This window comes from Magnolia sinica, chromosome 4 (genome assembly GCF_029962835.1).
Source record: "Magnolia sinica isolate HGM2019 chromosome 4, MsV1, whole genome shotgun sequence".
Taxonomy (NCBI): domain Eukaryota; kingdom Viridiplantae; phylum Streptophyta; class Magnoliopsida; order Magnoliales; family Magnoliaceae; genus Magnolia; species Magnolia sinica.
This window is the reverse complement of record NC_080576.1, coordinates 35,425,264-35,439,643: the sequence shown is the minus strand read 5'-3', so window position 1 is coordinate 35,439,643 and position 14,380 is coordinate 35,425,264. Positions and strand designations below refer to the sequence as shown.

Here is a 14,380-nt window from a genome sequence, read left to right as displayed (position 1 = left end):
CCTAGATTAAGGCAAAACACAAATATCAACTTAATCCAAAAATTTTGTAGCCCCAAAAAAGTTTTCAATAGTAGTTGTTTAATCCACATTGTGTGGTCCACTTGAGCTTTGAAACTACCTCATTTTTTGTCTTATACCCTAAAATGATATGATAAAATGGATGGATGGTGTTGATAAACCCATAAAGGGGTAGTATCTAATCCGTGTCCACCAGAAGTGTTGACATGTGGAACTTTCGTGGGCCCTATCAACACAAACACGCCACACTCTTGATCAAATGGATAGGGTTCTTGAATTGCACGGTTATTTACCCATCACCCGCACCATGGCCATGGTGGCCGACTATGGCAGCAGTAGTGATTGCTGGCGGGCAAGAGGGAGAGGAAAAGCCATGAGTTGTACCTGGCACCAAAAAGCACAGGCAAGAGGGATAGCAGCAGGCGGGAGGGATGATGAGAGAGAGAGAGAGAGAAGCAACGGGAGAGGGGAAGAGATAGGAGAGAAGCAATGAGGGAGAGGAAAAGCCACGAGAGGGAGAGAGAAATTGTAAGGAGGATAATTTTGAAATTAAAAATAAAAATAAAATAAAACCTCAAAACCTCTTCCTGCAAAAGCCAAATAAACTCTTATTAATAAAGTAACTCCTCCTTTACATATCGTTTAAGAGCTTTTTTACTTGTTTCTAAAAAAAATAAGTGCCAATAATCAATGTTTACCAAACAGTCTATTTTAGCAATAAGACTTATTATTTCAGCAATAAGCCTAACGAGTTCTTATTATTAGAGATGCCAAATGCGCACTAAATTTTCAGCCAAGACAACATTTCAAAACATCCAAAACCAAGATATGGGAGGAAAACTCAATCGTTCTAATTGAAGAACAAGAATTGTTGGCTCCATCATCAACATGATCTTTCAATGGAAATTTCTCTTATAAACCTGTGAAATTCAACCCTCGTGATGCTTCTCACCTTGTTGTCGTTGGAAAAGACTTGCTCAATGAATGTTATATCTATAGCCTTGAATTTGACGTTATCAAAAAACCCTACACATACTTTCAATCATGCTGAGACTCAATGGTGAGATCTTCAACTTCGTCTAGTCTGTACAGAACCCCAATCATATCTTTTGCTCGATGTAGAATATTTACCATGTGGACATTGCTCTCTCATATCCCTCCAACCTCATCGAACTCTACCCATCACAGATTGACCACATCACCTTTATTGATTGGAACCCTATATAGCGTTCCTTACTTACGAGCTCATGGGACCACACTGCTGAGTTGTGGCTCATCCATCCAACTCACACATGTGACCCAATCCATGCTGACCACATCTACAAAGTAGTTGAATCATTGATCTAGACCATCCATCATGTGGATTCCCACCCACCCCTCACGCAATCGTGGCATCTTTGTTCCACCTCAACTGAGCTTTGGCTACTCAGCACAGAAAGATAACGTCATCATGTCACGACGAGGAAGCAGAAAACCAACAGCAGACCCCTGTACCACATACTGCTAAGGCAAGCATAGAGATTCTCACCTCAAAGTGCTAGGAAACTCAAACTCACCAACCTATAAATACTCTGACACCCATTTTGAGAGAGACAAATAGACGCAAGCAGGTGACTTTTGAAATTTTCGAAAAAGGCAAGGAATTTCATGCTCACACTCCCAAGGTAAGCCTCACTTTCCCGAACATTCCACCCCTCGCTGGGAGGACCCTACACCATGTGCCAAGGCCCTCATTGGAGAGGGCATTGCGCCATGCGCTGGGACCTTCCGGATACAAGCTCTACCACCATGCATCGAATGTTATCACAGCATTGCACCAAGGCACGAAGCTCTCCTTCGGCCCATTAAAGGACTATGGCTATGGGTACATACAACCCACAATGGATCTCTCGCACAACCTAGTCCATAAGCTAGGCGCAAACCTCTTCATTGTAAGTGCTCGGCATGGAGGATCCGATCACCAGATGATGGGAACCAAAGAAGCACTTTCCATACGTCCTCGAAATGTGAGCCCCCATAACAATATCAGGACTACCACTAATGTACGCCACAACTATCACAAGTCTCGTCCACATCAAAGTTCCAAACACACTAACGACAAAGAACCAAAGACTAATAGTGTTATGTACCACGCAACAAAACAACTACTTTAGTTTTACCTTTCAATCAAGGTTTTCCTAATGATTTAATTAAGGACCTATGCCAGATTGTAGACTAGAATGTAATTGCTCCCGGTACTAATGAAAGTCACTCAGCATGAATTACATCGGATGCACATCATTATGCATTGCATGACCCATAAGTAGAATTTAAATACTCAATGACTCTCCAATGAAAACAACAATTCCTTAATGTAAACAAAGAATAACAAACTCATACCCATCAAACATTGGCTTTCTCACGCCTTGTTGGCTAATCGACTATCTAACATCATCACCTCTAATAGTCAAATCCATGAAAACCTCGACTACACGAGATGCCTAACGGCTAGCAACTAAGAAAATGTCAAGATGTTCTCTCCAAACCCAAACCATCAAAAGACATTTGTCTCAAACAAACGAATTCTAGAGGCTTTAGCCTCGACGCGCAACTACCAACTTACCAAGGAAGGATTAGAGAGAGCCGAGCATATCTTAACGTGTTGCACTTCCTAATAGATAGCTTGAAAACCAATTTCCTGCAATTTGATGGTGCCAAACATATAATCAACTTGATATTGCTACCCTGGGTATCATAAGAATCGATTGGAGAAAGGGCACCCCAACTAATTAAGCCATATGGATTCCAATAAAACCAGCCATTGCCTCTTTACTCAACTGAATTTTCATAAATCAGTCGAGTTTTGCATCCAAGCGCATTCTAAGAGTGTGTTTGGATACTCAATCAAAGTGAATTGGATGCATTCAATTCAATATAGAGGAAATGACCAAAGTGGCAATGGCAACGATGAAATTCATAATGACATCGAAACCCATAATTTCAGCTCTCTATGTTTAATTCTTGTGCTTCTATTCAAATCGAGCATCCATGCATAGACTAAAGGGTGCAGTTGAGAGCCTTACCAACTCATATAGCAATAACTTGTCCAATAAATTGGAAATGACCAATTTGTCCTTAACAGCCATATTGAGGGACTTATGTTCCTTTCAAATAGGAATTCCAATGGATGTAAGAACAATATGTAATTACGATTTGGTCATTGCTCTAGATTGAACCAAATCTTTCATAATTCAGTTCAGACCGTAACAACATAGATCAAACTACATGACAGATGGCCACACCCTTTCTCTCATTTCCCCTTCTTTCTCTCTTTCTTTTAGTCTTCTCTCTTGTTCTCTCTAAGAAAAAGTGACAGGGGAAGAGAGGGGGAGACTATATAAAAGGGAGTGGGGAATGGGAGATGGATGATTCCCATTCATGGGAAGAAAATGCAACAAAAAAAAAAAAAAGGAAAAGAAAAGAAAGAAAGAAAGAAAGAAAGAAAAGAAGAGTAGAAATTAGGTATCTATCACAATAATAATAATAATAATAATAATAATAATAATCATTGTACGTGTACTTAGGTAACATGAAAATCATAATTTACCCACTACTTTTTAAAATTTATCTTCTCTATAATTTCATTGCAAACATGGCGTGTTTGGTCTCTATGGGAATAGTTTGCAAAACTGCAAATTCCATCATAAGGACTGAATACATCACATCCTACTAAATACATCATGAGGACTTACATAAAGAACATGACAATTGAATGGGTGAAAAGGTATTCGAGGATGGATAAACGTCAAGCCACAAATACCTGGCGAAATGAGAACACTCGTAAATTCAACACGCCAAATCATAGTAGTAACCAGAGGTTACATCTATAATCCTATACTTGATGATCTTTCCAAGTATGTATATCCAAAGCACCTCTTCTCCTCTTTCTTGGGAAGTGTTTTTTTATATTTGTTTGTCATTTGACATCACTTTATTGGTTATGAGTTCACTTCATACATTAACTTCTTGTGGACCTATACAACTATACTATGATTGTTTGTGGTAAACTGATTATATATAAAAATATAATTGTCTCATCATTAGGTTCATGTTCATATATATATATATATTTTTATATTGAATCATTAATATTAGACATTTAGAAAATTAAATGTAGAAATTTTGTAGTCAATCTAAACCTCTCATGTTAATAAAATCATTAGGCAACCCAAGATGACATTCTTACCAAAGAATGGCCCATTACACTATCACAAACATGTTCGAGACCATAAAAGAATGCATATTTGGAATCCACTTATTTCAGATTTTTTATTTTTTATTTAAAAAAACGGGGGGGGGGGCAGGGCATCATGGGGTTGTAACGACCATTGTGGCCAATAATCATAACAGTTGAATGGCCAGTCGTGACTATTATTAAATACCTTGCCTCTCACAATACGCATGGCCACTTGTAGAGGAGTATTTAAATAGGGTTCTCCAAACCCTAACGATGCTCCACATAACACTTCAGAAGTAGCAGTCCTCGACCCATGCAATTGTCTTAGCTTTACTGAAATACCCACCAAGTCCATGCGGCTCTATCATGACACTCTCCGTAAGAGATCCCTCTTGAATGCATAGAATTAATACAAATTTTGTAAACACATACTGCGTACCAGAACTTACCATCCCTGCAATCTTCCCATATAGACCTGAAGTGCGGATTACCATGACACTGGGTCTCTGATGATATAGAAGCCCGTTACTATATAAATCAACATGCCAATCAAAAAGTTCACCCTGCTAGTTGCATCCTTCACTTTATTCCCGACTCCAACTTTGTGCATGAGTACAGAAATGTACTACCATAGAAAGAGCATGTTGATGACTCAACCCTCTGAGAATTGAGATCTTGTAACGCCTCATGTTCACAAAGTCTGGTTGAATCAGATAACGACACCAATGCTTCAATGCTTGCAGAATTGCTCTGAACTCTACATCATATGCAAAATACTTAACCAAGATTTTTCACTAAAACAAGTGATGTGTCTGCCCTCCTAACGGCAGCCCCCTATGCCCACATGTAATGCATCACAATCAACCTCAAAGAGTTAGTGCTAGAAATAGAGCATCATCATCTTTGTTTGATAAGATGAAAGCTTTTATCTGCTTTTCGTCCAACAAAACTCTCCTTTCCAAATACAATTCATCATCTATGCAACAGGAGTGTTGAAATTGTGAATAAATAGACTATGGAATATGGCTAAACCATGGAAACTATGGCCTTTTCCAATTGTGTTAGTAGGCCAATCTGTAATCGCTTTCACCTTTTCCATATCAGCTTCCAAACCATCCACAGAAACAACATATACAAGAAAAATAAGGTTATTTGACATGAATGTGCACTTTATTGCATCACAATTGCTTTCCCTTGAAATTTGCACACTTGACGTACATGAATGATATGGTCTGGAATAAATGTTGTAAATAAGAATATCATTGAAATAAACCACAATAAAACTCTCCAATGAAGGGTCAAAGAACATAGTTCATGAGACTCGTGAAAATGCTTAGAGCATTCATAAATCCAAACCAAATATGCATATCCAACGTGTCATCCTATTGGGGAACAAGGAAGCAACACTTGACTATAGTCTTATTTATGGTGAGACTATCCATTCACATCCGCCATGAACTGTTTTTCTTAAGCATCAAAAGACTTCGTATTTATTGCACATGGCCTCATACTCCCAAACCTTCTATAATGATTCTTCTAGTAGAAGTCATGATTCTACAAGTTCCTGTGGACTCATGTACTGTGTTAGATTCGGCAAGGCAAGTATCAAATCAATATGATGCCAGAAATCTCTCATGAGAGGCAAATTAAATGTTGACTCCTTAGGAACAACATCATAAAAAGGAATTGTTGGCTGTACATGCACAGGACCATCTTTTCTGACCAATACATACAAAATCGGGTTCTTTCCTTCCATTTACCAATTCATGCACCGTAAGGAGGTCATTCTGGTTACTTAAATGTTCTCATCGTCAATCCATCGTAGTGCACGGTCAACCCAGTAGATGCCATGGGTCCATATACACCACGTCATCCATATTGCATCAAATAATACTTTGAGGACCGTTACAGGGCCTCTAGGGGTCATTTTCTTCTATATCAGCCATTTCAGCCCCATAACGCATAGCAGTTAGCATCGTTGCCATTACACAACAGCCGTTACGTAACCGTTTTGGCATACCATGCTTAAAACAAATTCTACATCAACTATTCTTCAGCCTTCAAAGCAAGCTAATATGCATCATCAACTCATTCACTAGGATGCAACATCACCTAGTCATAGATATTCTGGCATAAACTATCGATATACCTTATGACAATATGCTCTTCATTATCCTTTATGTTTGTTCCAAACCAACTTAAAGAACTCTTCAGTATACTCTTGCAGCCTTAAATCCCCGCCTCAACTGTAATAGATGAGCATAAAACGTCTGGGTATAATCATAAAAAGAAACCAACATTCATATGAACTTCCAATTATGTTGTCGATCAATCTGGGTGTGTACTCCCACCATAACAATGCATGACAATATGCTCTTCATTATCCTTTATGTTGTTCCAAACCAACTTAAAGAACTCTTCAGTATACTCTTGCAGTCTTAAATCCCTGCCTCAAATGTAATAGATGAGCATAAAATGTCTGGGTATAATCATAAAAAGAAACCAACATTCATATGAACTTCCAATTATGTTGTCAACCAATCTAGGTGTACTCCCACCATAACAGTGCATGTCCTCCCAATTTCATGGCAACCATGGTGTGTCCTAACAGCCATAAACATAAAGATAACAGTGGCAACCGTTATACGTTGGCCATTACAGAAAAAAAAAAAAAAGGGACCTGTAACAGCCATTACAGCCCCCCATAACAGCCCGTTACGGCATCCGTAAAGGCCATATCGGTCCATTACGGGGCCGATACAGGTTTTTCGGGTTTTTTCAATGAGAGAGAGAGAGAGAGAGACTGTAATGGCCGTTACGGGAGCCATAACAGCCGTTACAGCCTGTATCATAAAGGCAACAGTGGTGGCCATTATGGCCACCATTACCGTTACAGAATATTCTGATGGCGACAAACTTCACTTTTCACTCATTTGAGAGTTCCTTCCATTTGATGAATTGCTCTTCTAGTCAACAAATTCATCTGGCTGCATCTGACATGGAAATCAGCAACTTCAACCTGGAAGTTGGTGCCTCAACTTCATACTAAGGCTCTAACAAGCCATTCTTCAAAGGGTTCGACTGCAACTTCTTCCCAGGCCTCTTCTTCCCGTGCTCACCACCTTCATTCAACACAAGGCCTTGATCTTGGCCATTGTTTTCACATAGCAATGGTGGCAATCTAGACAATATGGCCCGCTAAGTCCTTTGAATATCATTTATTTGTGGTCAATCTTGCCCACAAATCCCACAATGCACCATCCTAGCCCAGTCCACAATCTTGCATGCCCAATCAACGAACGCTTCCCACATTAATTTGATGAACAATGATCACATTTCATATAGGCCATACAATCAGCATCGCCATCCCAAAATAATGGCCAGCATCACATGGTTGTCAATTAAGAATCAAACCAAGAAGAAAAAAGAATCACTGAAGGATAGAAAGTCCAATCAAATGATAACCGCCAGAACTGAATGTTCAAAAAAGAAAATAAAAGAAAAAAAGACACCCACCACAACCTTAAATCTATTAGTTTGAAGCACATAGAGGCTTGGAGCACTAGTAGTCTTGACAAGCTTTCATAGATGAAGAGGGAGCATTAGTAGTCTCAACCCCAAGGCTTCAAAGAAAACCCTCCCCCCTCCCAAGAAGAACATATCCAAAACAAACTATTTAAGAACACATCCACCACAAACCACGCAAACTACTTTTCTAGAACAATGAACAAACAAGACAAATCAGCTGATGGCCATGAGAGAATCTAGTAGTTTGAGAGGTCTAGTCATAGGTTGTCTCAAAGACTAAATCTATTGAAAGGTTTCAATGAAAATAATGCAGGTGGGTGTCAGAATGAGAAAAGCAGTACATACCTAGCTGATTGATGATCCCAGGTAACAGATCCTGCAGCTCTGAAACATTAATACAAGTTCATGCATAAGTTCCCATCTATCAGTGACATTATGGTGTTACTTAATAATATAAAGAAGTAACCATCTACAAACTGGCTGTACAGTACCACCCTTTTTCCTCTTCTTCTTTACCTCCATTTTTTTTTTGGCTACCAACTTCGCCCGTCAAAATATTAGATATTCTCAAGGGCAGATTGGAGGAGGAAATGAGTTCTAGGTCAACCTACAATCAGTTGTTAGTGATCAGTCCTTTATAATGTAATCAACAGAGAGAGAGAGAGTACTCTTTGTCTGAGGAGAACCACTAACAACCCAAGTATTGGCAGCAATCGAAGCTTGCACTGCAAAAGAAAAGGTTGTTAGCAAACAATGACCAGCCAACATATCAGTCTTGTGTATTGTGTGTTGGTCTGATGAGTGGTTTACCTTTTGGGTTTTGGAACTGGATGACATGGTCATCTTTAAAGATGTTGACTTCTTCAATGGCTGGGATTGCATTCACCCCTATTCTTTTCAGTGTGCTCTGAAGCCTTTTATCATCAGTGGTCGTGGTCTTGTGGACGGCCTTCTTCTTTCTGGTCAAATCCAACATAATATCAAAGGAATGAACAATAGATTAGGATAGTACATAGAATCATGCTTAACCATACATTAAACAGCTGGAAAAAGAAGCGTAACCATAATATTGAAAATCATGCATTAAAAGGTATGGATTGTATCCATGATGTTCATTAAAACACCCCTTTATTTTCAATACAGTTATAGCAATGCCAAAGGACCTACTTTGCTTATCTTAGAACTATTTCAGCCAGTTTCCAAGAAAATACAATTTAATGTTTGGAAATGCATGGTTCTCATAACTAAGAAGCCATCTTAGTTATAGCAATGCCAAAGGATCTACTTTGCTTATCTTAGAACTATTTCAGCCAGTTTCCAATAAAATGCAATTTAATGTTTGGAAAAGCATGGTCCTCATAACTAAGAAGCCATCCACTTATTGGAAGCAGCTACCCTTTTCTCTTTAAAAGGATATTGCATAGTATCTTTAAAATCAAGATTGTCATCTAAACTACACACTATAATGAGAGTTGTGGGGCAAAAATGCTCACGTAATTAACTATTCAAATGATAAATCAGTTTGGAAACAAAGATTCCCTAGAGCGGATGTAAAGTGCATTTTCATAATTAGCCCAGGACATGTAGTGGTAGGATGCTATCCACTACACCACTAGAAAGTAAAAGGTAAAAGCAGGCTATTGTACTCCGTCAGAGTGTGGTGATCTATACGCATGGACAATGCCACTAGACAAGTTCCATATAGGTACCTCAATTTAGACAGTGTTCGCCCTATTTCCATGAACCATCAGACCTGATGTCTGAGAGATAGCCCTCATATGAATGGTTAAAATGAAAACTTTACATGATCGGTTAAAATGAAAACTCTACATGATCCAAATTCAACAAATAAGTGTGCAATAATAAGAGTCAGGAATAACCTATCTGAAATCTAAGTCCCATCTATGCTGACACAGGTGATTTGGACAGCTTGGGTCGCACATATGTCAACTGTACAAAATGCATTTGTAGGAACAAGGACGAGCACAAACTGCTGAGCTTAGAATGCCTAAGCAATACACATGGTATGTGTGTCGAACATGTGACTTTTTCTAGTTTTGATACAGTGCAGATAAATCTCCATTTGGGTAGAGCCAGTGTTTGAGTTGTCGGTATCGCTACAAGTTTCGCTGGCCAGAGATAAAGATATAATATCGTTATCGCCGATAACCGGAAATGCAGGAAAAAAGGGGGAAACATGGAGAAAATGGTGGAATTTTTCAGTGAAACTTCAGGACATGCATGAATACACATATTTACATATTCATGAATGAGAAAATTGCAAAAAAAAAAATGCATTACATAATAAGTTTTCATTTAATGGGACACAAAAAGCATGCGATGCCATAAAAAATCACTTTAATAGCAACCAAAATGAGTTTATATATTACAAATGCAGCTGGCATACAGTAATTAAGACATGTAAAAGTGAATGAACTCAAAGATGCCAAATCAAGGATGGATTGGATTATCCAATTAGTGTGGTTTTTGCATGATAGAGATGTACGTCACAAATCCACTCCTACCATCTGTTTTGAAAGGCCACAATAGGACAATGTTCTAAAAGTTAGGCAGATCCAAAAATCTGGTGGTGGGCCATACCACTGTTTTTAATGGTGGGCATTTAATCACCATTGTATCCCTTAGTGTGGTCCACCTGAGATGCAAATCTGTCTCATTTTCGACTCATGCCTTAAAATTATCTATCAAAATAAATGGACGACATTGATAAAATATTTATTATTATGATGCCCCTACAGAACATCGACCCATCAATCCAAAGATACAAACAAGTGACACATGCGCACCGTATAAATCAGTATGCTTATCGTACTGAGTCAACTGTGTGGGGCCCATTGTGATTTATGTATTTTATCCACCCCATCCATCCATTTTACAAGATAATTTTAAGGCTTGATCCCAAAGATGAAGCATATCCAATGCTCAAATGGACCACACCATAGGAAACAATGTGAATTGAACATGCCTACGGTTGAAAAATCATTAGGGGCCACAAAAGTTTTGGATCCATGTCATTTTTGTATTTTACCTTCATCTATCTCCGTGTGATCTTATAAACAACTTGGATGACAAATAAACCTCCCTAGTCCACCGTAATGTTTATATACATTCAAACTGTTCATGGTCCCATTCCTGCTGGGATGAATTGAAAATAATAATAATAATAATAATAATAATAATAATAAGTAAATAAATAAATAATACCCCGGCGTACTGACTCCCACCCACTTAGTGGTGCAAGGGAGTAGAGTGGATTATGTGCAACCTTAGCCTGACGTAAGACAAGACAACACTTATGGTGGGGCCACCTTGATATATTTATTGTATATCTATCCTGTTCATCTATTTTAAAAAATCAATTTAGGGTATAATCTCAAAATTGAAGCAGATTCAAATCTTTGGTGGACCTTTACATAAGAAACAGTGGTGATTGACCATTCAAACCTTTTCATGGGTTACAAAAGTTTTGAACCAACCTGATATTTGTTCTTTTCCATTCATAAAGGTTTACGTGACCTTATTAATGGGTTGGATGACAAATAAACATTACGAAAACATTAATGTGGGCTTGAAGAAGTTTTTAATGGTGGAGGTTCAACCACCGCTCTTTCTTAAAATATGGCCCAGCTTAGATTTCTATCTGCTTCATTTTTGGGCTAGCGTTCTATAATGATCTAGAAAAACCTATGGTCAACATGGATAAAAAAATAAATACATCAAGGTGGGCCCCGCCGTGAGAGCCGCACCATCGTTTTTAAAGCGTAATTGCACCAAGTTCACACTCTCAAAAGAGAGCTTTCATCTTGGCTAGCGTACCAAGTAGCTGGGTGCATTGATGTTAGCAAGTTCTGTGGGTCCCATCATGAGGTATGTGTTATATCCAAACCGTCCATTTATTTTATGAGCTCGTAGTAAGGCTTGAGCCAAAAAATAAGACAGATATAAAGATCAAGTGGACCACACTGAAAAAAGCAGTGGGGGATTGAACGTATACCATTGAAACCCTTTTGGGGGTCACAGAAGTTTTAGATCAATATTATATTTGTTTTTCCTCTTAATCCAGGTATTTTTGACCTTATGAACAGATTGGATTGAAAATAAACTTTATGGTGGGCCCTACGAATGTTTTAACGGTGAAAATCATTACCCACTACTATTTCTGGGGTGGTCCATTTGAGCTATTTCTGGGGTGGTCCATTTGAGCTTTGGATATGATTTATTTTTTGACTCGAGCTCTAAAATCATCTTGAAAAATGGATGAACGGTATGGATGTAATAAATAAATCATTTTGGGGCCCATTTAACTTTGATCTCCCTTGAACCGTTCGTACAACTAGGAGCTCGAGGAGCGTCAGCGGTCGTCATCGCATGACACGTACCCACGCTGGTGTATACACCAGTCAATCTCTTCCCATTCGTCTCATCTTCTCCGGAAAACCTCAATCGTTTTATCCGCATAAAAAAAATAAAAATTCTCAAATATCTTTCCCGAAACTTCTCTCATTTTCAAATCCTAACCCAAATCCCCTTCAACCTCGCCGAAATTGGGTTTCTTTCGAATCTATTCTTTTCAAAGAAAAAAAAAGGGAGATTTCTTACCTCTGAAAATCCGGCGCTATCGACCGTGATTGGCCCACCAAATCCATCCGAAAGCCACTCCCGTAGGCAGATTTTGAGAAAAAAATGGTAAGAGATTTTTTTTTTTCTGTATCTATATTGTTTTTTCGAAATAATAGGGAGAGTTGTCGCTCATAACTATTTTTTTTCCGATAAAATCGAAAATATCGCTAATATTTCGTCAACATTAGGAAGAGACGAATTTTTGGTGTTTCGGTATCGCCGGTCCAGCGACACCGATAATATCGGCGATATTCGATTTTTCGTCGACAATGGAAACATTGGGTAGAGCATCCCAGAAAATCACAATGAAAACTAATTTTGCTTTTTGGCACCCCATACCATCCATGTTATGTTTGTATTGCAATTTCTTCTGCTTAATCATTGTTATCAAGCGGACGAAAAAAAGTAATCTCGTTTTTTGGCACCCCATACCATTGCAGCACAGCAGTTTCTTTTGCTTAATCATAATTTTCAAACTGTTTAATTTTATTGAAAACCCTAATTTTGTTATTAAGCAGATGAAAATTTCCACAACGCTAAACCAACATGGAGAGTATGGAGCCCGTCAAAATCAGGATTATGTTTAATGTTGTCTTTGTAGGATCCCCAACCCAAACAGAGGCTAATCAAAGCCATTTTCATTTATTATTTCATGAGCATGCCATCATTCCGCATGCAGTGGCGCTACAATCAAAGCACCAAGACCTAACTTGCCAAAAGCATGAAGGGAAGCAGCCACGGATGTGAGTGGGGAAGTATCTATTTGAAAATCATCATCATGACCACCATCATCATCAGCTAAGCCTTATCCAAACCAATTGGGGCCAGCTACAAGAGTCCTGTTCTGCATTCCATTCTCTTGAGGGCCATAATTTCATTTAGACCATAGGTCAAGAAGTCCTAGAATACTGCTTTAAAGTATTAGCAAGTAAAAATTGCTACAAATTGGGGAAGGAGCACAAGTCCAATGTGCGATTCAAAGCCAGAGAGACCTAGGTAGAAGGTTCATGCAACTGAGTAGAAGGTTCATGCAACCGAGTCAAGAGACTCAAGACCAGTGTTTTAAATAGCGAATAGCGTGTAGTATAGCGTTTGCCCCTCTGAAGAGTGCGGTGTAAGCTAAATAGTGTGTAGCATAAGCTACATGCTACTTCTAGATTTTTAATCAAGGTTGCACTTGGTTGCACCAATTTCGTGATATTCGCCAAATTAGACTGCTTAATAATGAAGGTCAACAAAATTTCATAATATTTGGTGCGACTAAGCACAACCTAAAGTAATAGGAAAAGGTAATCGTTAAGTATAAAGGTAAAAAAAGAGCAACGAAACTGATTTAATATTATTACTTATATTATTTTTACTAAAAGTATTGAAAAGATTAACTAATTTTTATTAAAAATAGAAGAAGGCAACAATCATTAAAAACATTAATTGATTTTAATGTAGTGAAAAATAACTGGTAATGTGAGCTACATAGCGTGTAGTGTATGCAAATTATCATGTAGCATAGACTACATGTGACTTGAGCTTTTTTCATGAGCTACGTAGCGTTAAGGTTAAGCTATGCTACGTAGCGTAGCTATTTAAAACACTGCTCAAGACCTAAGTTTTTTGGCTCTATTAATGTTAAAAAGTGTAGGACCATATAAAGAATCAATCATATCTTATTAGAATTGTAAAATAATATGTTAGTTTGGCTACATACTAAACTTAGAAAGGGACAATTTGCATCCAACTCCAAACAAAATAGTTTCTCAACAAGTGAGTGGGAGAAAATTCGGCACCTTCTCATGCTCCCCTTTCCACCAGTGCGAACTGCACCGGCCATCTTCATGAGCTTCTCCCGATTCATCTGCGCGCAAAAGAACAATTGAGTAAGGAAAGCCAACAACAATTCGTCACAATTATTTGAACAGTCAAAATCCCAAGCACATAAAACAAATATAAAATTTGTAAAAGGATATAAGAACAATTAAA

General features: G+C 38.3%; 1 protein-coding gene across 1 annotated transcript in view; it reads right to left on the bottom strand.

Moving 5' to 3' along the window:
* Nucleotides 1-14,380, bottom strand: part of LOC131243007 (nascent polypeptide-associated complex subunit beta-like) — a 36,373-nt gene that overhangs the window by 4,663 nt on the left and 17,330 nt on the right. The window contains exons 2-5 of the mRNA XM_058242050.1: nucleotides 14,188-14,255; nucleotides 8,573-8,721; nucleotides 8,431-8,487; nucleotides 8,108-8,146 (exon numbers count right to left, since the gene is read on the bottom strand). Of these exons, the coding sequence (XP_058098033.1) occupies nucleotides 8,108-8,146; nucleotides 8,431-8,487; nucleotides 8,573-8,721; nucleotides 14,188-14,255 (313 nt within the window). The remainder of the gene's footprint in view (nucleotides 1-8,107; nucleotides 8,147-8,430; nucleotides 8,488-8,572; nucleotides 8,722-14,187; nucleotides 14,256-14,380) is intronic.